This window comes from Cordyceps fumosorosea (assembly GCF_001636725.1).
Source record: "Cordyceps fumosorosea ARSEF 2679 chromosome Unknown scaffold_16, whole genome shotgun sequence".
In the NCBI taxonomy this organism is placed as follows: domain Eukaryota; kingdom Fungi; phylum Ascomycota; class Sordariomycetes; order Hypocreales; family Cordycipitaceae; genus Cordyceps; species Cordyceps fumosorosea.
Window position 1 is genome coordinate 667,075 of NW_017387316.1, and position 23,362 is coordinate 690,436.

General features: G+C 55.0%; 5 protein-coding genes across 5 annotated transcripts; 1 reads left to right on the plus strand and 4 right to left on the minus strand.

Annotated features, from left to right (window-relative positions):
- Positions 1-389: 389 nt before the first annotated feature.
- On the minus strand, positions 390-2,635 carry ISF_06418 (universal stress protein; the record flags this gene model as incomplete). The annotated part of the gene is made up of 2 exons (XM_018850022.1): positions 390-561; positions 642-2,635. The coding sequence occupies 2 exons, from the start codon at positions 2,633-2,635 to the stop codon at positions 390-392; spliced, it is 2,166 nt and encodes a 721-aa protein (XP_018702999.1).
- Positions 2,636-4,384: 1,749 nt separating this feature from the next.
- On the minus strand, positions 4,385-5,564 carry ISF_06419 (Ribosomal protein S7; the record flags this gene model as incomplete). The annotated part of the gene is made up of 2 exons (XM_018850023.1): positions 4,385-5,266; positions 5,364-5,564. 2 exons carry the CDS (start codon positions 5,562-5,564, stop codon positions 4,385-4,387), a joined length of 1,083 nt encoding a protein of 360 aa, XP_018703000.1.
- Positions 5,565-12,442: 6,878 nt separating this feature from the next.
- Positions 12,443-14,857, minus strand: ISF_06420 (neutral ceramidase precursor; the record flags this gene model as incomplete). Its single annotated transcript, XM_018850024.1, has 3 exons — positions 12,443-13,549; positions 13,602-14,132; positions 14,189-14,857. The coding sequence occupies 3 exons, from the start codon at positions 14,855-14,857 to the stop codon at positions 12,443-12,445; spliced, it is 2,307 nt and encodes a 768-aa protein (XP_018703001.1).
- Positions 14,858-17,223: 2,366 nt separating this feature from the next.
- Positions 17,224-20,160, minus strand: ISF_06421 (ATP-dependent DNA helicase pcrA; the record flags this gene model as incomplete). The annotated part of the gene is made up of 1 exon (XM_018850025.1): positions 17,224-20,160. The coding sequence occupies one exon, from the start codon at positions 20,158-20,160 to the stop codon at positions 17,224-17,226; it is 2,937 nt and encodes a 978-aa protein (XP_018703002.1).
- Positions 20,161-21,484: 1,324 nt separating this feature from the next.
- On the plus strand, positions 21,485-23,002 carry ISF_06422 (hypothetical protein; the record flags this gene model as incomplete). Its single annotated transcript, XM_018850026.1, has 1 exon — positions 21,485-23,002. One exon carries the CDS (start codon positions 21,485-21,487, stop codon positions 23,000-23,002), a length of 1,518 nt encoding a protein of 505 aa, XP_018703003.1.
- Between the last annotated feature and the right edge of the window lie 360 nt (positions 23,003-23,362).

Here is a 23,362-nt window from a genome sequence, read left to right on the forward strand (position 1 = left end):
CAACAGAAAAAGGTGCCCAATTACAAAAGTGGAAATGGCGATATGCTATTCCAGAGCCTGTCAATTCAATCTGCATTATCATGCCTTTCTTCGTTGCCCATGCTCAAAATCGCCCGCAAGGACGGACAACACCGCCCACAAGTGTAGTACACACCGCGCGCCCTCCCCCGTCTGGCCCTCCTACCACACGCTGCAAAAGAATATGCCAATCCGGAAAGATGACAAAAAAAAAACAATAATAATAAACGCTCAAGAGAGGAGTGAGTAAACCACACCAAGAAAATACAGGGCAGAAAAGAACAACAAAACAACGCCCCAAATAACAAAAAGCATGTCAACCCCATCCATCAACGCCCCTCTCGGCCACTACGCCTCACCAAAGATTTGCCCTAGTCAATCTTGGCGCTCGCAAGACTTCGCGCCGTCGGGTTGCTCAAGTTGTTGACCTGCCGAATCGCCTTTTGCTTGTACTTGCTCTGCTTGCGGAGCCGCTTCCGCGCCACCATGACGGGCACTGAGCTCTTCGTCACCAGGTAGTTAGAGAAGGAGCCCAAGATGACGCTAGACCTTGTGTTAGTCCATGGACAAAAATAAAAGGAGGAGAGAAAGAACGTCAAAGAAGACAACAAAAGGCAACTTACCCCTTGAGTGCGCTCCGGCCTCGGCTACCTATCACCACCAACGTCGGATTCACCAAGTCGATCACCTCCGTTATCAGGTGTCGCGGGTTCTTGCAGTGCAGTACCTCCACTATCACTCGCACTTGGAGCTTCGTCTTGCGCAAAAGTCGCAAGATCTTCTCCGTCATTCCCTGGATCGCCCGCTCCCGCTCCTCCTCCGCCTTGGTCCGCTCCCCCCGCACCGCCGTCGGCGCTGGCGAGCTGCCCGTAGTCCCCGACGAGTCGTCCCGCCGGTGCAGCCTCTTGAACTCCGTCACCGGGCTGAGAGGCGCCGGCGTCACCTTGGTGTTGGTCACCGTGTTAATCGCCGCCGCCTGCTCCTTCATCGCCGCCGGGTCGTCCGGCACCTGCGACCCCTCTCCTGTCACCACCCCCGTCTCCTCGTCCACGCAGTAAATTGCAATCAGTGTATCTCCGTCGCGAATCACGGTTCCGATTGCCCACTCTAGTGCGTGCGTAGACTCGTCGCTGAGATCCGTCGCCACCAAGTACTTACGCAGTCGCCGGTGCTCCTCTTCAGCGCTCTGCGTAATCTTGTGGTATTCACCTCGATAGATGATCCGAATCGATCTGTGCGCTTCGGGGTTGTGCAAAACATTCGTCATCGTGAAAGAAAGGTTCTGCGCTCGCTTGATGTCGTCCACGTCGGCCTCTTCGTCCGAGTCTACGACTGACTGCGTAGCCGAGTTGGGGTTGTGATCGTAGCTAGTGTGAGGATGGACCCCCGCCTTGCTAGGTTTGACTGTCTCCCCAGATGTATTTGTCACCTTGATTTCTGGCTCCAGCAGGGACCTGTATTGATAGCTCTGCTGCGATGCAATGTTGGACCGATCTTCGTCGGCGGCGGCAAGCAAACTCAGAGGGGCACGCTTGATCCCACCAGAGCGGGAGCGAGAATTATCGTCATCACTTTCGCCCTTTGCATCGGGGTTTAGGGAGCGCGGGGCCTTCGTACGACCACGATCCTCGTCATCCGATGAATATGCCTCGTCATCGTCACTAGATTCCAGATGCTCTCCATCAGGGCCAAGATAGTCCTTAATCAGACGTCCGGTTCCGGCGTCGTCGGATCGTTTCCGCATGGGAAGCTGGGAGAGGCTGCCCGATGAAAAGGCCAGGTTCGCGTCCGAGAGTCTTCTGTATGCGTTGTTCATGTCCACGATTCGGCCGTCACTAAGCATGACCTGATTGGGGTCGCGGGGCACGGCAGGTGACTTGGATCGGTCGTTCCAGCGGTTGTGCGGTGACTTGGACTGATGGTATCCGGGACGGTTTGCCGATGAGTTCCTAGCACGGCTTGGAAGTTGTAAGCCACTAAAGTCGTACCCTCGCAACGCCTCAACTAGAGAGCTGCCACCAGAGGTCCGCTTGCTCTGGGAGGCCCGCTTGCCTGGGAGGTTACCCGATGCGCTGCTAGGCAGGATGCCGGAAAACTGGTATTCTGAAGTGCGGTCATTGCTTCCTAGAGGCTTTCTAGCTCCAAACTCGGCGGGCTTGAAGGCGGCATCGGAGGAGCTTCGCGGGTGCAGTCGAGAGATGGGGGGCTGAGATGAGCCCTTGTAAAGCGATGAGGTGGCCATAGTAGGGGAGCTGGGCACGCTTCTGTTGTATGGAGCTCGTGTTTGGGAACTAGGCCGCAGGGCCGCAGGGCCGCCGACGTCGAGCATGCTGCGAACGGGCTGCGCGGCCGGAGGCGGTCCGTCAATGTCAAGCATGCTTCGGACGGGCGGTTGCGGCACAGGGCTTGTGCGGCCGTGCGCAGAACCAGCATCGTCGTCGCCAACGTCCAGCATGCTCCGGACTGGAGAGCGCGGGGCGGTGGTGTACGGGGAGCTCGATCGCATAGGGCCGCCGGCGCTGCCCGAATTCTTGCTCTCGAGAAGAGCCAAGACCTCCTCGCGCTCCATGTCGAGCATAGCGTCGATGCTCATAGGCACCGCGGGGTTTCGCGACATGATGAGCGGTTTCGGAGTGGCTGTAATGAATGGCGAAAGGGAAACAGACGAGTATGCGTCGGGGTAAAAAGAGGTTTGATGTCAGGGCCACAAGTCTGTCGGCTGTGTTGCGCGCTTGGGTGGCTGTGTCTCGTCTGGGCTCCCTCTGGCAACGGCGGTGGTCGCTGTGGCGCGCCTGTCGATTAAGAGGCGGGGAGAATGTGCAGATATTAAAAGTCGGCGGTCTTGATCAAGCGGTATTTTCGAGGCAGGCGGGGAAAAGGGTATGTGAATGCGAGAAGCAGCTGGTCGCAATCTCGGTCGTTGCTGGGGGTTGGTTGTGGTTGCTTGGTTGCTTGGACCTAGAGTTGCGGGGGCACACGCGTGGATGGAGAGGATGGATGGTTGGACGAATGTCAGAAGGTGGAGGGCGAGGCGGCCAAGTGCAGCATGTCTAAGGGAGCCCGATCATGCGCGAAATGGCGTGCTTTGCAGCGTTAGTGACTTAAGCAAAGACAAGTACGATGGGGATGGTTTCAAGTGTGTCTCTAAGGTGATGATGGTGATGGCGAAATCCAGCAGCCCTGTTTGTTCTTGTTTATCGACGAACTGCCTGCGATGAGCCGCTGGTTTGAGAAGGGGGGTTTTAGCGATGTGGGGTTGATCCAGTACCTCAGTGGTGGTGGCGCCACTTCCAGGCAGAAGAGGTCCAGCCAGCAAACCAAAATCTATCTCCGACTACCAGCTACGGGCCTTTTTTTTTCTTGTCAACGACGGATACATGAATGCGCTTCTTAAATGTATTAGTCGTCCCGGCAATACTGTAATACAGTTTCGAAGCCGCACATGCTTGCCCGCAAGGAGAAAGGTAGCTGGTGCAGAAGGCGCAGCTCGCTGACTCGACAGCTTCCTTGTTGGCTGGTAGATGGAGGCTGAGCATGGAGAAACGTCAGCCAAGGTGGCTAGAGGGTACTAATAACTTCCAGCGGCTTGAGAGCAACGACATTAGTAGATGACTTACCAGTAGTAGAGTGAACAAGAAGTAGGCCAGCTAGGCATCTCACACAAAATAGAAGATCAGATACGAGAGAAGCAAACTATACGAACATAACCATGCAGGACTTACCCAGTAGTATATCTTTCGTTATTGCAGCAGTGCATTCCATAGTTCGGCAAACTCCTTCAGAACAAGCCCCCAAAAAAATGGGTTGCCACGTCCACTGATCGTCCCGTGAGCCTAACCAAAACCTTATGCAGGCCTCGGAGCCTCCAAGCCCACACCTGTATTCCTCACATCACAAGCCCCCGTCTCCATTGCTCATGCCCCAAGCAAACAACAGCCAAGCCCAACAATAATATTGCTCTTCCCATGGCGAGATGGATCTCAGGGATCCGTCTGACCATGAATCCATTGGTTTTCCCCCGAAAAAAAAAAAAAGACCCCCAATGAAAGGAATGACAGGTGCCCGTTGGGTGGGTCAGTCACACCTGGTCAGCCACCAACTGCAGCCTCACTCCTCGCTCAACATAAAGAACCAATCCTCATCACTTTACTGGCCAGCAATACCGCCTCAGTAGATCCTAATCACAAAACACCAGTCGGCAACCATATGAAGCTTTGCCTCGTGGCAGTCTATATTTTACATTGCCGTTTCCTTCCCCCTTGCCGATAATAAGCAAAAGGTTTAACAGAATAACACGGCTGTTACAGGCCCTAATATACAGAAGCACCATCTTCACCTCACCATCTCTCCTGGTCGCTCGTTCCAATTACTTGGACGGGCCCTTCTTGATCACCACCTTCTTCTCCACGTTGGCGCGCGCCGTCGTGCCTTGCTTGTGCACCAGCCTGCGCTTCTCCCACACCGACGAGCGGCCCTCCACCACCGCCACGATCTCCTCCGCCAGCCGGTGCGCGAACTGCGTCCGCCCGCTGCCCTTGCTCGGCCGCCGCTCCACCGCCTCCAGGATCCACGTGAACGCCCGCCGCCGCCGCTGCCGCACCGTCAGCGGCTGCGGCATGTCCAGCGCCCGGCCGCCGCCGCCCGCACCCGAAATCGCCTTGACCCGGATCAGCGGCGCCACCGAGTCGATGGCCACCGTCAGGTACAGGATCGGGTTCAGCGGCAGGTGGGACGCCGGCGGCGTCCCGGGAAGGAGCGGGAACTTGGGGCTGAACGTCGGCTCCGGCGCCATCCGGAGGAAGTTCATCGTCATTGCCAGGTTCTGCACCGCGAAGAAACCGTCAGTATATAGCACAACATCGGTATAAAAGTAGACATCAGCACCGCGGAATATACGCACCCTTTGAGCGGTGGCAAGCTTGCCGTCTCGCATCATCAACCTCGTAATCTGCTCCACCACAGCATGGTATCGCTTCTTGACGTTGAAACCGTCAGGGTACGGCTTTTGCGGTAGAGGCCACTGGTGGCCCAGGTTGTGTATGTCCTCCAGCTCGGCCACCTCGGCGTCGCCCACCGCCAGCACCGCCTCGGCGCTCTCCGCGGGGGGGATCTCGCCGTCGCGGTAGAGCACCTCCTCCTGCGCCTCCGTCAGGCCGCCAGCCTGCTTGGCCCCTCCCCGGCCGCCGTACAGAATCTCCGCGAGCGCGGCGTCGTCGATGCTATCGATGGGGTTCGAAGGGGTCGATGCCTGAAGCCCGCAAAGTCAGCTGTTGCTCCTCCCCAACACGCGCCTCCACTCCCCCAATCGGGGGTCTGAGAAGGGGGGAACACGGGGTCAAAATTACCTCTGCGGCAGAGTTGACCGCACCGGCAGCATTCGAGCTGATTGCGCTCAGGGTCTGGCTCTTCGCATCGTTGGATTGGAGGCGAGCGTGTCGTGCTAGTTGCGGTAGCCCTTGCGGTCGCGCGCACGCGGACGCCGACCGCATGGCGAGACCTCTGCAGGATTGCAGGACTCGTAGTCCCCTGGGCATCGCGGCCGCCATTGTAAATGAAAAACAAAAAATCAGGGTCCCCTGATGCCGTGTCGTCGCAATTCGTAGGAGCTCGCGTGGTGCGTATGTGGAAATTTCCTAGACTTGTTGTAGCTCCTGGAGCCTCCGGAACAGAGCTAATCCGTTCCGGGGCAGCTATACTTACCCTGTACCCAGAATCCGACCAAGAGCAGCAACGTATACCTCTTCCTTCCTCCAGGATTACAAACAATAATAAATACCATTGAGGTTCTGAGCATGATTCTCATAGTTCTTTTTAAAAAAATTGACTCGCTGTGCAGATTCTCACTGCAGCGCGCTTGCAACAAGACTTGATAATAGTGTACCGTGACAGCCGCACCCTCATACGATTCTCATGTGAAAACAGGCATGAGCAATTAATTTCTAGCGAATATGTTTCACCGAACTTCCTCATTAACGAGATAGACAACCGCTAACCTATCCAACAACACGCAGATCGTGCCAATTTTCGCAGGCTTTCGTCGGCCAAGCCACTCCCGTGTCCGTATCGAGCCCGATGTCTCCATCCCAGCTATCCAAAGCCGTTGTACCAAAAACCTGTATACCACTTTTACAAAACCCTGCCAATACCCGCAACTATACCCATCAACCGCCTTTTTGAGAGTAGCTAATTATAAATAATTGAGATGAAACGAATCCAGTGCTTCAACGCCGCTGCTCCGCTTCCATCTGGCCCCATGCAGTGCTACCCATGCTTTTTGTGTGCCAAATGTAACGCTACCAACAGCTCCAATTGCCACCATCAACCGTCGTGCGCATTCTCACATGGCTACCGGATGCCGCAGGAAATCCTCGAGTATTTCGTGACTGTAGAGCCAGAAATGCAGCCCCCATGGTCAGTTTGCCCTTGGCCGTGTCACGATCATGGGCAGCGACCTGTCGGTCGTCGCGGCAGTAGGGTTGGAGAGTTACCAGCCGGACCAACTGTTCGAAGTTGTGGTGGTGGCTGTGGTTGAGGTCCCAGTGTTGCTGTTGAGCCAATTGACGGCGCATTCTGCAGCATCCTCCTTTGCATTGTTGAGGTTCCTGCCATCGTACCAGAATCGGGCATTTACTGTATGCCCTTGCACCGTCACGCGGCTTGACCAGGCTGTTCTTCCGCCTGGCGTGATTGTGGTTATCAGCAACAGTTTGGGATGTTGCAGTGGCATGTTGAGAACAAACCTCGACGATCAGAAACTATGAAGAATGTAGGCGGCAATATCTGTGCCTCGCGGCACGCCTCTGTAGCTGGTTAGCCTATTATGTTCTTTGCCATCAAGGGCGCGCGTTGAAGAGGTCTCACCTTCAAGTCTGTCTTGCCAGGGCGTAGGGCCGCTTGCGCTGGCGGGTGGTGATGTGCTCATACTGATTGGCGCGGCAAGGAAACGACAAAGTGAAATCGGGAAATTATATCGCCAGGAGTGTAGAGGGGAAAGAAGTAGCGAGTGTGGAGATGGAGGGGAGGATTGCTTAGATCTCGAGTAAAGGATAAGCTGGAGGATATATAGGCGGAGCGATTAGGCCGGGGCGAAGCTATACGGCTTGGTTTGCCGCTGTCATGTACAATCCGCACAACCGTGATACCGACCATGCAAGACACACAGACCCGACTGCAAATAACAAGACGACGCAGCAAGTCGTGGCACCAAGAGGAGCAAAGCAGGCCGCTTTAATGACAGAGCCTCGGAGGGGTCCGACAAAGTGTCATGAAAGAAAAAACGACTGCATTTGGCAAACAGTGCAGACGAGAGAACGCCTAGGAGGAAAAACGACCAAGCAGGCAGCACACAAGACGAAGGACCAGAGTCAAAGTAGACGGGCCCAGAGAAGGAACAAGCTGAAGCTCAGTGTTCTAGTTGGGTGGTTCGACAGTGCGCTCTGCCAGCATCGGTAGTTTGGGCCAGAGCCATTTTTCTCCGCGTTGCTTTTGTGGCCTTGCCCTGAATGCCCAGAGTTGCCATTGGAAAAGTGTGTGTGGGATCTGGGTGGCAGCGCGCGGCCACACAAGCACACAACAGATTTGAGGGCCTAGTTAGAGGGGAAGTGCAGCAGAAGAAGCAGAAGCTTCCCTTCTCGCTCATGGCGTATAAAAATAGTCATTCAAGCAAGCCTCGCTGGGGAAGCCTGCGTGCTAGGGCCAGCTCCAAGGTCGCAGATAGTCAAGTAGACCAAGCCTAGGCCTCCCTCCTACGCTCTTCTCCAATCATCGGTAGGCGATATTTTGCATTGACTGACTGGTATGAGCATGACCTGAGGAGAAATAAGTTTTGGGCGCCGGTGCGCCAGTGCTCAGTGGACACTGGAGGTTGTTGACGACGGCGGCGGCGCACAAAGTTGTTATCACACCCCTCCCGCCCTTTGCCTGGACCAAGCCGGAAGCGATGATGCTGCTGCTGCTGGCACAGGCGAGTCTCCAGTTTCCGGAGGATCCAGCCTCTTTTTTTTTTTTTTTTTTCGGCGGTTGATGGAACTGAAGGGGGTGGAGAGGGATGTGCCACCGGGGAGACTTGGAGGTGCAGCACCATCCTTGTCACATCGCCAGGCATGGCGACCAGACGTTTATTAGGCAACGCAACGGCGGCCCCGTCGAGCCTGCAAGATGCTAGCTTAGGAAACCGCATGTGGGCACTGTCTTTCGTCTTTCGTCACAATTGCGGGCGAGTCTGCCAATGCGATTCGTTGATTGAGGAGCTCGTCGGAAGCAGGGGCCGGGCTGGGCTGGGCTGGTCGACCGACAGGCCAGGCCAGGGCAGGCCAGGCCCTGAGCGGCCCTTGAAACCATCCCACGACCCGAACCGGCTGTATCGTTCAAGTCTCGCTGGCCGTGCTCATTGCCTTTCGTAGAATTAAGGATTTACCTTGAAATCCTGTGGTTCAGCAAGTCAGTCGCGCAGCTTGCTTGCCAAACACACAACACACACACACACACACACACACGCACACTCCACCACGACGAAGCACGTACCACCAGACAAACAGTTGCCACAACCACGCGCCCTGATTCGAGGGGAGTCCGGCGTCGAGATCCGTAGCCTTGTGTGTGTAACAGCCCTCTCTAATCTGTATTTGTACTGGTAGACGCACATCATGGCGTTCGTTTTACCAGTCTGTCGTTTTTGGTGCGGCACCTTGGAAAGCTGAATTTGTTTACTGCGGATCCTGGCGGGAAGTTTATCATTATCGGTTAGGCCGGGGTGATTACGATTACTCCGTCCCCAGTGCAGACGCATATCATACATATTTATCGTGGCTATGAGTTTATGCTTACCTTACTTATTTATCCGCTTGTTAAGTTTTCTTCTTCTTCCGGTTTTCGTAGAATAGAGTCGAGCAAATCGACTTCTTCCTTTTCCCTGCCCCCTTCAACCGCTGCCGAGAGGCGAGAAAATTGCCCCATCGACTTCGGAACAGGGGCCCGGCAAGGTAATAGGAAGGGATATGTGACGATAGGCAGCCGGCCCCAGAATAAACGAATAGACCATCGGCCCTGGTCTGGGCCAGCCGTTGGGTGCGGAGGAAAAGAGCTTGCAGTTCTTTAATCTGTACGGAGTACTGGGACCAGGGAAGGAAGACGAGGCCAAGGCAAACTCATGCCTTGGAGCTGCGATGCAGGTGGCAGCCTCACGCGACCCAGATCTTGAGAGGGGAAATATGATGAGGAGAAAAGGGACAACTCCGCAAGTGGGTTTCTTGTTATTTCCTACTTGCATTAGATGCAGGAGTCTCGATCACGTTTCTTTTTCTTGCACAGTTGTCAGGCAGACTATTTCGCGACCAGCTCAAAACAAGAAGCAACGGCAACTTTGCCCGACATTCCTTCCTTTCCTACAACGTCATCCTCTAACCAGTGAATTCTTCTCTCACTGCGACTACTGTCGTCGTGCGTGCCTCCTCCATCGACCCTGGTGATGCCTTCCTGCATCGTCTGCCGCATGATGACCTCAACGGCAAGCACCTCTGCCTGATCGACCCTGTTCGCGTCTACTTCCGCCAATCTACCCCTAGGCATGCACTCACCATAAAAGATGCAATACCATGTCATCCTGCAGCTGGTTGGCCTCGCCCGTGATCGACTCAGCCAGTGGGTCGGAGTACCTAGATTGATTGATATCCGGCCGAGCCAACCTATGCGCTCAGACCGGCTCGTCAGAGGATCTTAAAAAACAGCTGAAAAGCTGATATGGCGGCGGCCAATACTTCCCGCCCGTCTTCTCGGCCACACGCTGAATCTATGTGGCTGGTCGAGGGTGTACATATTCAGGTAGGGACCGACGCCCAGTGGCCTGTCACGTTATCCAAGACCTAGCGAGCAAGGACCCTGCTTCAGGGCAGCAAGATCCGTATGGCTAAGACAAAAAAATCTCCGTCGGTGTGCTGCAGATGGCCAGACGCGCACATGCACATGGTGAGAGAGTTGTCACTGTTCTTGACAAGTATCAGACAATCTAACTAACACCTTCGACAAAGAAGCTACATCCAAAATGCACAGTCTGGGACACGAAATAGAACAGCGCAATTCGCCTCAAGAAACACACGTACAACAGATCACACAGAAGGAGGTATGGTAGAACGACCTCCCCCATCACTCAACCAGAGCGCTGTAGGTGCTAACTAGCATGTCCCTACTCAAGCATGACAAGACACTACACTAATTCACAAACCAGGCAAATAGAACTGCCAATCTTTTGATCGAAGTAATCTTCACAAGCTGAACATCGACCCTGGCAGCCTGTGCCCCCTCAAACCCACAAGGACCGCACATAATGGCGAAACTGTCGGCGCTTTCTGGCAACCAAGTTCCCACCACCGCGAATGAAAAATCTGTCACAATTATCGGCCGAATATTGTCAAGAAACTCAGGAATACCTATTGTAGCAACCGGGCTATACACATCACACGCTGCTAAGTTTAATCTGCAATGCTACATCACACTGGCTGGCCAGTTATTGAGACGGCTATGCAACGTCTAGCCGGCTATACGTAAAGCAAGGGTCTACTCGACCCAAACTTAATCGTACAGCTATCCGTACATGCCACTGACATATTGGTTTATCTTGCACCAGGCGGAAACCAGTACTGATGGGCGGGTCACGACATATGGCGGACAGGTATAATAGCAGGGGTCACTTGGAATGTGAAAGTAATTATGTGCTAATATTTGCTGTCCGCAGATTTTGCCATAGACTCACCAAAAGTACCGCACAAGATCCACATCAAAACTTTCGAGATGAAGGCTTCGTAATGGGTCTGCGTTCAGGCGGTATCCGTATCGTGCTGCCGAGCGTGCGTGCCAGCTTACTACCTCAACGGACCACAACGCTGCCTGGGAGGGCCACAAGATATGCTTGTTTCTATCAAGTAATAATCACAGTTAAGATGATCAGCTGAAACGAAACCAGTGGGAAGGAAGAAGGGAGCGGGCGCTCTGCCACACACTTTTACAGCTGGGGAGAAGCAGTACAGCGCTCCGTACTGGCATCAGCCATGGGTCGATTGCTATTCAACAATCACACCCTCACGTACATTACGCCGGTGAAAATCTCTCGGCTCAAGATTTCCGCTCCTGTGCCGCCTTTCTACTCCCCATCCCTCCCCCCCCTGCGCGGACCGCCGCCGGATGAAGCGTGCGATTGTTCCGCTGTGTATATGCATGCAGAGCAACGCAAAGGAGGTGGGCTATAGTGCTACGGGGAAGCAGCAGGGACCAATGAGCCCTACGTGCGAGACCTCTGAGGACAGGCTATGAGGCGTAAGCCCTCTTTTCCTGCACGTTCCGCACTTGCCGGCACGGAAAAAGGCAACAATAGCAGGGGCGCTCCGAGGCCGAGCAGCCAAAGACGCCGAAGGGAGGAGGGTTCTTTGCCTCTCACAATTCGAATTGTTGTCTCTCTGTGACATTCAAAAACGGTTTGGATCATGTTGTGCGACGCCTTGTCGAGCCCTTGCTCTTCTTGCCGAGCGGAGACTGGCACCTGTTGCCTATTGCCTGTCGCCCACGCGTCCACACAACACACCACCCCTCCCCTGTAGTCGCATTTTGACAAGAATTTTGAGAGAAAGGGAGGGTGAGAGTCTCATCTCCAAGAGCACAAACCAAGAGAAAAGACTGGAGGGAGACGTGAGAGGCGCAGGGACTCTGCAGAGAGAACATCGCAGCATTTTCGGCCACAACTGTCCGATGGGCAAGGCGGGGGACGCATATTAGGTCCCAGCCAAGAAACTTAAAAAAGCCCTCCTAATATAACGGCTATGTCATTTATGACCAAGGAGACGATCCATGCCCGTCCTTCCCCCGAGTCTACCTTGCTCCCCCCTCTTTCTGTGTAAGAGATCGGGACGGCCGGGTCCGGACCAAGCCCAAGCTCTGCTGGTAACAGGAGAACCCGTCTGTGTGTGTGTTTGGAGCACAGCCGAAGAGGGCGTGTGCTTCTCGCCGCATCGAGATGTGATGACCCCCATCCTCATCCCCGCAAACAAACCAGACTCTTCCCCCCCCCCCTTTTGCACGCAGGCCAGCAAACAATGGGAGAAAGACGGGACGAAACGAGGGAGTAAAAACACGAGACTTTGTTCTAGAAGCGTGGGGGGCAATGGAGTTGACTGGTCACGTCAAGTTGATTGCATATATTGCATAAACTCTGCACAAAAACCATGTGGCTGCATTCAGTCTGTTGTTATTTTCATTTCTTCATTTTACAGCACGATGCTGGCAAGCAATCATCAATTAATACAATTCGTACTCGCATACAAATTAGCTGTAAAAGCGACGTCAAACATGTGCGTCATTCTCGTATGTCTATATACCAAGCTATCATGAATTTGCCTAGGCCCTCCCTTTGGCCCCCTCCCCTCTCCCTGCTCCGCAATCAAGATAGGGTAAAGGAGTTGCTCGTGCCCTCAAACTGTGTGATGCGGCCGATGACAGACTTGGAGTCGCCGTAGTACTTGAAGCGGTACGTGCCCGGCTCCGCGCGGCCCTGCTGCGTCTCCCACGCGACGTCCACCTCGCTCCAGCCCAGGAGGCCGTTCGTGCGGCGCCACGTGTACACGAGGTCCCAGTGGTTGTCGTCCATGTAGCGGGTCCACGTGCTGTTGCCTGTCTGCCTCTCGACTGCGACGAACGTGTCCTCCTGGCGCAGGTTGTTGCGCGGGTTGGCGCCCTGGAACGTGGCGTTGACCGCGCCGCCGATGGTGGCGGACCCAGCGGGTTGGCGGAGCACGGATCCGTAGTTCTTGCCCGGGGGGTGGCCGTCCACGACGACGCCGGTGATGAAGGAGAGCATCTTGCCGCGGTTGTCCGGCGCGAGGGTGCCTTGGGCGGGCTGCTCGGTGGCGTCGGGATGCAGGTAGTGCATGTTGCTCACCGTCAGGTTGATGTAGGCGGGGAGCTCGTTGCGTCCAAAGAGCGTCGAGGCGCCCTCGTAGCGCTGGATGTCGTACTCCTCGGGCGTCGCGAGGTAGTGCGAGTAGCTGTTGGCCGGCCCGCCGAGGACGACGACGGGGTCCTTGACGAAGGACGCGGCCTCCTTGGCGACGGCCTCACGCCAGCGGCGGCCGCTCATGGTCGTGGCCTCGCTGGGGCTGATAATGAAGACGAGCTGCCCGACGCGGAGCATCTGCACGTCGACAATATTGGGTGTCCACGGGTAGGGCTCCTGCATCTCGCCGACATCGAGGAGGATCGGCTTGGGCTCCTGGCACTTCTTCTGTGCTGCGCTGGGAACCCTCAAGAGGCCCGAGACGACCTTCCAGATCGGGTTGGCGTTGGGTTTACCCGAGTCGCCTTGCGTAAAGTCAAACGCACCCGGCCAATCTGAGGTGCCGGCCGCGAAGGAGTAGCCGAGCGCGGCTGGGCACGTCTGGGCCTGCTTGCCGTTGGGGAGGGTAAAGTTGAAGTAGCGCATGTCGTTGTAGAAGTGGAAGGACTTGACTGTCGACCCGGAGATGGCAGTGCCAGAAGAATCAAGGGAGTCCTGCGTGTTTAATTAGCTTGTGATCTTGTGTTTGGGAGTTAGGTCGACGTACAAGAATCGACTTGGCACCGGCATACTGGCGGCGACCCATTTCGAAGCAGCTCTTGACGCCGAGATCCAGAGCCGCGAAAAATGGACCACGGCCGTGGCAGGACTCAGACTTGCCATCGGCGCAGGTGCTGTTTTCCAGGCTGCACTGCTGACCGGATCCATCATCGCACCACGCGCCCAAGACATTCGGTGTCGTGTCGCCAACATTGGCCTGACTGAAGCCAGCGACGAAGCCATCTGCAGTGTTCTTGTCGTTCTTCATGTCCTCCTCCAGCAGCCAAGCTGCGACGCCCTTGTTGTCACCCGAAGCATGGGTATTATTCCCGAGCATGGAGGTACCGTGGACGGGGAACCAGGACAGAACGCCGATATTCTTGCTGTCGGAGGCTCTCTGGAAGCGAATGAGAGTGAGATCAGTGTCAGTCTCGGCGTCATATCTGGCACGCTCTTCTTCAGGGTTGTTTAGATAGGCCCAGCGAGAGCGGTTGATGGCGCCGTCAGAGACCTTGGTACTTCCTACATCAATGTAGCCCTATTTTACCAATTAATATGAAGTTTCGGGAATGAACTTTCCATCACGCGGCTCACCTCTTGTAAGCTTTCGTGAGCACGCTTAATGGAGAGGACTACACCGTCAACAATGGCCTGGTAACTCTGCTTGTCGAAGCCGAGAGACGTGATCTGGGGCAGCAGATAGTTGAACCAGGCACCGGGACCTGAGTGGCTGTGCGTGCCTGTCAGGGCAATGTTTTGCTGGCCATAAACAGAATATTCGCTGCCGAGCGCAGAAACACCGTCGAGAACGCCATATCGGACGGCGGTGTCGCCAGACTGGGTGTCGATGACTATGTAGACGAAGCGGTCCTTGGGGTTACTCTTGTCGCCGATGATAAAGGCGCGGCTGAAGAGACGCTGGCGCAAACCAGTGCCCTTTTGGTCGAGATTGGCGTAACCGGCAAAGTTGATCTCGACCACGGGGCCGGTGATATCGGCCTTTCCCACGCCAATCAGGTACCCGTCACGGCGCCCCGACGTCGATGCCGACGCGGATGCGGACGGTGACGCGGGCGAGGGAGAGAAACCCGTCCGATGGCCAAAGTGTGCCGCGGCGAAGCTGTAGGCGCGTCGATCATGGCTGTCGGAGGGCGCACCCAGCGCATAGGCACCAAAGATGAAGACAGAGACGAGAGAGAAGATTGTGAGGATAGTCCTGAACGTAGAGGCTGGCGCCTTTCGCGGAGCTTCCGGGACACCCATAGCGTGACGTAGTGTGGTGGTGGTGGCTTGTCTGTTGTAAGAGAGAGAGAGACACCCAAGCAGCCTACGCAGCAGCAAAAGCGTTTCGCACGAAACGGCTTTTCAGGGCAAGGGGAGCGGCGCAGGTACTTATTGTAGTTTTTTTGTTCCTCTTGAACTAAGTAAAGCAGCGGCATGTCTAGAAGTAGTTCGGGGGTATTGCGGAGGTGGTCTGGTGCCGTTGCTAGAGTCTGAGCCCAGAGAGCAACAATGGCACTGCGCTGGAGCCCAAGAGTGGCGGATCTGGTTCGGCCGCCTCGTGACGCTACAGCGTTGTTAGACCAAACTGACTGGGAAAGCGGGATGGATGGCACCCCAAAGTCTTTTGGTGCCGGAGCTCGAGCCCTTCGTGGCGATTTGTCGCCAAGCTACCTGTCTGCCAGCATTACTTTGGTCGTTGTACCTGGTTCGTGAACTATCTGGTAGAGTAAGGATACGAAGTGCTGCTGGGCGGGTTGCTGGTACGGCTGCTTCTGTTGTCATGACGTTTCTACCAGCTGGCGGGTTCGATTTCTCGGGGATGACGATACAGTCCGAGACCGCTGCTTGTATTGGCAGAGCGAGACGAAGAGTCTTACACTGGCCTGGCGTAGCATGCGCGTCATTATCGACTAGGCACAACGCGAGGGCAAGACATGGAAACTGATCTCGTTTTCAACACCAATGAACGAAGTCTAGACTGCGACAACAACAAATGCTAGATTCGGACGGCAGGATGGACATGATCAAGTGCCCGCTTGCCACTCCGCAGGGTTATGGTTGTACCCGAGTGGATGTCTTGTGCTTGAGGGAGGGGCTGACGGAGATCTCGCTCATGTCGTGGCCCTCTGTGGCTTGGGAGGGTGCCGAATGCCTGGCCAATTGTTGATGGGGGGAGCGATGGAGCGGCGATGGTACTGAACTAGCGAGAACTGCCTCGGACCAGTGACAATGCCTGGAGAGCTAAGCAGCTCGGTACATATGAGTCCGGGGGCTATGCGTACGGATCACTGATGCTAGCGATGTTTTTGTCGTCTCGTCTCGTATCGTACGGGCTTGCCATGGATGGCTAGGTTGGGTTCTGTAAAGACTTGCTGATTTTCTGTTTGTTGCACGGCAAACTGCGCAGTTTTCCAGCTCTATCCACTCACGCACATTTTGACTTGGTTGGGATGGTAGTGGTCGCGTGTCTCGAAAAGAAGAAGAAGAACTAGAAGAAGCCAAAAAAAAAAAATTGACATTTTCTTTCTGCCATGTACAGGCGTGACCTGTTGATCGCAGCCTGGGGCAATAAAAACGCTGGTGACCAGGGCAGGTGGACCACTGCGGGAAGCCAGAGGACGGCACCAACAACAAACGGTCCGCTGATCCATTTTGCCATGATCCAGCAGACGCCAAACTTCCACCATGAATTACTAGCGTTTTGCTTGCGGCCCCCGTTGCGGCACCGATCGCCCCAGACTCCAACTCGAAACCTTCCATCTTGACTCTATCTGTCATCTATGTAGCTAAAGACGGGTTTGTCAAGAGAACTGCGAGTCATCTACAACATGGCCAAGATGGCGGAAGGTTCCGTAGCGACATCGGTTATCAAAGTTTCTCGCAGCTACACTCTAGGCACTAATATTCGAGGCTTCGACGCCCAACTGCTGGCATCAATTCCACGTACACGGGACCGCCCGCATCGTGATGCGCCTCTAGTGGGGCCCATGCTATAAGTTGACTGAAGCCATAGGGGTTCCCAGTGAGTCAAAGAAATGCATTCACTGCGGCATGCCTTAGAATCATCGACGAAAAAAAAAACCCCACCAATTGAGCTGCTATTCCACGGTGGCATCAAAACACGGATTGTTCAAATCGCATTACGCGTATTTCATTGTACTAAAACTAGGTTCGAACGGCCCTGACCGATGAATTCAATGACTATTGATCGACAACTAACTATAAAGAGTTTAAGAAATACTACCTTTTGGATACTTGCCGGCTCCTACGGCTGGTTTATTGTCCCCGAGCCCGACAATTCAGACAACAAGTACTACCTACATAGTTATGTAGCAGTCTTCACGCCCACATCCGTCATCAAGATTTCACACTGACTTCAAAAAAGTACATCGCCTACGCATTACGCGACTAAAAATGGACAACCATAAGAGAAAAAATATTGAAAACCCCAACATATCTCTACAGTACTAGCCAGTAGCTTATGTAGTGTCCATCATTAGCGAGTAACTCATGCCCGCGTTGTGCTCCGACGCCCAAGCCATATAACCCGACTGTATGTAACGCCGACGGTAGATGGTAACAAAAGCAAACACCACCCCAGCAACGGAAATCTCTCCCTACTTATGTTATTTAGTTGGCCGATTCAACGTCAGCGGCTTGAATGGCTTTCGCACATTGCCCGACTCCAGACGCGCCCCCATGCCCACGGGCCGCCGCATGCCACCAATCTTTCCGGCCTGAAAGGAAGTCGTGTTTTGTAGGAGGGATATCGTTTTGCTGGGAGCTGGTTGCAGCGGAGCCGACGGTTGTTTAATAGTCACCTCTTTTGCGGGCTCCGGCCGCGTCGGCGAGCTCGAGAAGCAAGCGTAGTTTTTCTTGGGACTGTCGCGCGTTGTGGGCATACACGCGCGACCCGGTTCCGGCAACATCGGTCTCTGCGCTATTCTATGGCGCGAGAGACTCGGTTCAATGGCCGGCGGCGGCGCCTGAAAGATGGAGGTAGGTCGGGAGGAAGACGTCGGGGGTTGCATCGCCGACGCAAATGCTGCCGCCGGCCTCTTGGCGACGAGCCGCCCTGACCTGGTTTCCGCGTAGCCGAGCAGTGAATGCTGGTCATGTTTTCGCTTTGCGCCGGTCTTCTTCGCTTCCTTGTCCGTCGTCGCCCGCTTCTCCGCTGCCTCGGCGACGACCATGCTTTGGCGCGCGCTGGCAGTCATGAAGCCGGGAAGATTCAACGTGGTGAAACCGGAAGACTCTCCCATCGTCGTTTTGCAGACTGGCTTCCAACCAATCTCTTCAACGCTGCTGTCGGAGCTACTGCTGATGCACTGAGGCTGATTGCCGTTGAGGTTGTTGCCGACACGATAACCGAGCCGACTGTTGGTCGGTCCATGCAATCGCCGCCCTTGGCCGAAAGGGTCGGTGTCAAAAAGATCATCTTCGACGGCAAACATGGGCGGCAGGTTGTCAAAAATGGCCTTTTCCGAGGGCGCCGATCGTCTCAGCGTCTTGGCCATGTCTTCAACCACCTGCCTGTCAAACGAGGGGCCCTGGTCCGCAAAGGCCGTGGCGGCAAAGCTGGACAAGAAGCAGGACAGCACGGCATCGCCGTGGCCCCAGGCCGTCTTGGTGGGACAACTCAAGTAGAGCAGTACCTTGGCACGCGTCATGGCAACGTACAGCAGCCTGCGCTCCTCGTCATCGTCCTCGGAGCGAGAGTGCGGGATGGAGCCGTCGTAAACGCAAGGAACGAAAACAACGGGCCATTCGAGACCCTTTGCTGCGTGAATGGTGGATATCGTCACAACCGCGGAGGTGTCGACACCGTCCTGGTCCTTTTGCGCATCTGCGGAAAGGGTAATATTCGCTAAGAAGCGCCCAAGCATGGTATCATTGTTAGACTGCTCGGCGTCGTCAATTTCGGGCAGGGCATCCCCGTCAAGATCGCTATTTTCCATCATGAAGTCCGTTGCCATGTTGACAAACTCCTCCACATTAGCCCAGCGGCCTTCGTGGTCTTGTCCGAATTCCTTTTCTAAGAAGCTTTTATAGTCGAGTTGCGTAATCAACTTCTGAATCACCTCGACCAGAGGCTGGGGCTCCCCCGCTTCGACTTCGTTAACTTGCTTCCTGAGTGATGTAATAGCTCTGATGAGGCCGCCGCGAATGTTGTTTTCTTGAGTCTTTGTTAACCTGACACGATGGTTTCCCTGGCAGTGCTCCTCCAGGATTTGCCACAGCGGCAGCTTTCCGATTTCGGCTTCCTCCAGAAGGTTTTTGATGGTGACCTCACCAACGCCGCGCTTGGGCACGTTGATGATGCGCGATACCGCGTCGTTGCTATTAGGTTGATGCACGACGCGGAGGTAGTCGAGTAGGATCTTGATCTCTTTGCGTTCGTAGAACTTGTGGCCGCCAATCATTCGATACGGTATTCCCCTTCTGCCCAGCGCGGACTCCACGTGGCGGGATAAGGAGGCTGAGCGGAGAAGAATGGCACAGTCCTCACCTTTGAGCATGCCGCCAGTCATAAGTCTCGCGCGCTCTATCTCTCCAACTATCCACTGACCCTCATCCTCCGCAGATCGCAAGCGCCGCAGGACGGGCGTTGTGCCTTTGCCGTGGATGGGCAAGAGAAGCTTGTCATAGCGACTGGATTCTTGTTGAATGACGCTCAACGAGGCAGTAAGAATGGATTGGGAGGAGCGATAGTTCTCTTCGAGGGATATTTCGTCGGTGCTAGGGAAGTCCTTCTGCAGTCGGTGCAGATTTCTAATCTCAGCCGAGCGCCAGCCATATATGCTCTGGTCGGGATCGCCAACAATCGTTATGCGGCGGCGCTCCTGAGCGAAAAGCTTCATGAGTTCGTATTGGATGCCATTTGTGTCTTGGTATTCGTCAACTAGGACGACCTGTATGTTGGAAACACATATCGGGTATGCACGCAGCAGATCGACGCAGCAGATCAGCAAGTCATCGTAATCCAGCAAATTGGATGTAGAGAGATTGCTTTGGTACTCTGCAAAACACTGCAGCAATTCCGGATTGTCCCGCTTTATAGTTCCATCAGGGTGCCTTTCTACTGGCGGATCCAAGCTTCCTCTGGACTTTCTCTTGCTTATCCATCCCTTTGCCATGGCGGGGTCTAGCTGTAGGCCAAGTCGTTTGATGAGTCTCTTCAGGATCGCCCTGGAGTCGTTGTCGTCGGCAATACCAAACTTGGGATCAAGTCCAATATGCTTGCCATAGTAAATGAGGTAGCGGCGAGCAATCGAATGAAATGTGCCGAGGACAATTTTTTTCTGAACTCCATCGCCCAAGGCCCTGCCTATGCGCTCCTTCATCTCTTTCGAGGCCTTGACCGTGAAGGTCGCGACAATCATGTCGGACGGCCTCAATCCAGCCTCCTGGATGAGCCATACCACACGGGATGTGAGTGTATGTGTTTTACCACTGCCTGGACCAGCCAAAATTGCAACGGTGTTAGATGACGAGGTGACGGCGCGTCGCTGGGCCGTGTTTAGCGAGGCCAACACGTCGTGTTGGCCGCTGGTTGCTGCCATGGCGGAGAACGGGTTTGCTCGGAAGAAGATATAGACACATGGGAGTTGCAGAATTCGAATCTAGATTGAGAGGAGGCTTCGCATTGCACAAGTCCTGGCAAATTGCTACTTTTCGGACCAGCTTCATGTCTGCTAAACACGAGGTGACGCATAGCGCGCGTTCAAGATCGCGAAGTCACGTGATTCAATGCTAACAATCGATCCAAGAAGGCTGGTCTACGAGCAATTTAGAAACAGATCGGAATTGTCAAAGGCCAACTTGATGGTGCGAAGTTGCACTGCTTTATTAAAGCCGTTGGCGATCGATAACGGCGGAAGCTCAAGTAGTCGCACCAATTCATCACCGTGCCGCGCCGAGTGTCCATAGGTACAGAGGCTGTGATACTGGTACCGAGGTAGTCCATAGTTTTTGTCGCTAGGTATCCTGGGAAAAGGGAATGCGAAAAAGGCAGACCCTGGAGGCGGTGACGCTGCATTGGTCATGGAATATGGCACTCATAGCATTCATCATCTGCATCAATCACATTTTCTCCCGACATCACCCTGCGACAGTCAGACAAAAAGGTGCAACGTCATTGGCGTAACTGTGTGACAAGCGAGAGCCCTGCGCGATATTACAGGACCAAGGCCTTAAATAATAGCAAACAAAAGCCGAAAAGACCCTTTTCTCCTCATTCCTCCCAACCGGCATTCCTCCCAACCAGCATTCCTCCCAACCTGATCAGCGCATTCTCTCAAGATGCCGAGTTGATGATTGTCACATCGAGCTTGGAGGCGGGGCCAGTAGTCTTAGTGCACGGGGTGCTAGAGACATGCAGCAGCCAATCAGTAGCCCCCAACGGCCTCAGCCCACCAGCCATTCAAGACGGGCGCTTAAATCCCTGCCGTGACTGGCTTCACCTCCAACCACAACCCTCCCAGTGCTCGGCGTCCATGCACACGGCCCCTCATCCGTCAACGCCAATCACCTTGCCATCAACCCAAGCCATGCATACCACCACCACCCTCCTTCTCCTGGGCTGGTCTGGCCTGCTTCCAACTACAGTAATGCCTTTGCGCCGCCGCTGCTCCTCTGTCTCGAGAGCGCAGCACGGGTAGCAGCCGATGCCCCCTCAGCGCTAACTGTGACACCCACCTCGAGGGCATCAGTATCACCGGCCTGCCCAATTCGTCTCGTTATATCCCTCTTCATTCCCCTGCTGTCAGCTTCCGCTTCTCCGTGTTTCCTCTCTCCATTCAGGTGCGTCAGCAGGAGGTTTCAGCAGACAATCATCGCCTCCTTCAAAAACGCCCAGTAGCAGCGCGCACCACTGGCATCTCGACAATGCCATCTGGGCTTTCAACGCTATCACTCCCCCAAATCGTCTCGGCTTCGTTTGCCTTGCTGCCGCTCGTTCACGCCGGCGTCTTGAGCGACCTCCATCATAACTACTTTGCCCCGACGCCCGCCCCGGAGGACGGCCCTGCCTTTTCCGCTCACGCGCTTCGTAACAAAAAGTATCTGCCCATCCAGGTTGGCGGCATTGTCGGAGCCTACGGCGTTGCGCTCATATTTGTCGCCATTGCGCTCCTGTGTCTTTCCAACACCCGCCGCGAGCATCTCCTCGGTGGCGACGAAGAAGACGAGGCCGACGCTTACGCCTCCGCCTTTGAGCAAATTTGCACCCCAAGGTTCCCAACAGAGCCCAATCCATTCCCGCTGGCTGGGAGGTCTTCTGGAGGACAGGTTCCTAATTTCTCGTACAAGTCACCAACCAGAAGCGAGTTCAGCGGTACACCATACGTTCACCCACCCACCTCTCCTGGCCAGAATTCTGGACCCGGTGTTGATTTGCAAGTCGACCAGGCAGTTGTTGCAGCAGACCGCGAAATGGCACAGAATCAGCTTGAAGCAATGTATAAGCATGTCATGGAGCATGAGGAGGCCAAGGAGAAGGGCATTATCTTGGAGTCACCGGTTGTTGGGCCGGCCAATCAACGCGGCAGTGCCATGTCCAAGAAGAGCAAGCCGACAAGCTTGAACTTGAGTAGCGGCGGCGAGGAAAAGACTCGATCTCGAGCATCGTCCTTCTTCTCCAGCTTGAGATCTCCGCGGAAGAGCAAGCCCAGGGGCCTCAACATCTCTTCGCCAATCATGACTCCGCAGACAGGCACATTCCCTCGCCACGAAGACCAAGAAATGAGTACCATCCCGCCTCGACACTATGCGCCTGCTGCTCCACCTCCCGTGCCGACAGAACAGGGAAGCCACATTGGCCAGGCCCGGTCCAGCGGCATAGTTGTGCCTCTCACACCACCTGAGCTGTCGCCGACCGGAGTTCAGAGCATTGACGGACGCCTTGGCGCCCAGCTGGCCCAGATCAGCACGTCCAAGGACATGTCGCCGCCACCTGCAGAAGGCGACCCAGAATCGGCCGTATCTCAGCACTCGCAGGCACCCTTGTTGGGCCTTCCGACCTCGCCTAAGCCCGGCGTAACTTTCGGCACGCTGCCCTCGTCGCCCAGGCCGGGGGCCCGATTCCAGCGAGGAAACGCGCCGTCGGCGGTCCGCACCGGCGGAACGCTGCCTCTTCGCGCGTACGAGCCGTCCTTGAGCTCGCCTTCGGCTGTTGGACAGACGACCAAGCAGACCGTGTTTGAACGACGTGGCCCTCTGTCACCGGGCGGCGGCCGCACACCGTTCACGGCCAACGCCGTCCCGTACTCGCCGTATCAGCCGCACACACCTTGCGTACCCATCACGCCGTCGCTGGTGACCAAGGAGGATAGGAAGAGGATGAAGAAGATGGTACCCAAGACGCCGACGGTGGAAATGGTGCGAAGCGCAGATGATATGTGGTAAAGACTGATGACAAGCCACGCACGTTACATCCCGCTCGTGTTGCATTCTAGCTCACATTGCATAGCTCACATTGTCTTTTCCTTTCATTCTTTTTCAATTTCCGGAGTCTGCTGGATACGACTCTATTTATTATTCTGCTCTCATGTCTGCCTACGTTTCTAGCACGCGGAGGGTTTCTTAGATATCTCGTGGCTCAAACCATTAGTTGGCGGATGATTGTGCTCATCTCACCATGACGCCTTTCTTTTTGACATTTTTTTCTTACGATGAAACCTCAATAATCAAGATACCTTAACATAATCCTTTGCATGTGGAAAGCCGTGATACACCAGGGACAAATAGATTCGCGGAGCAGGTCTC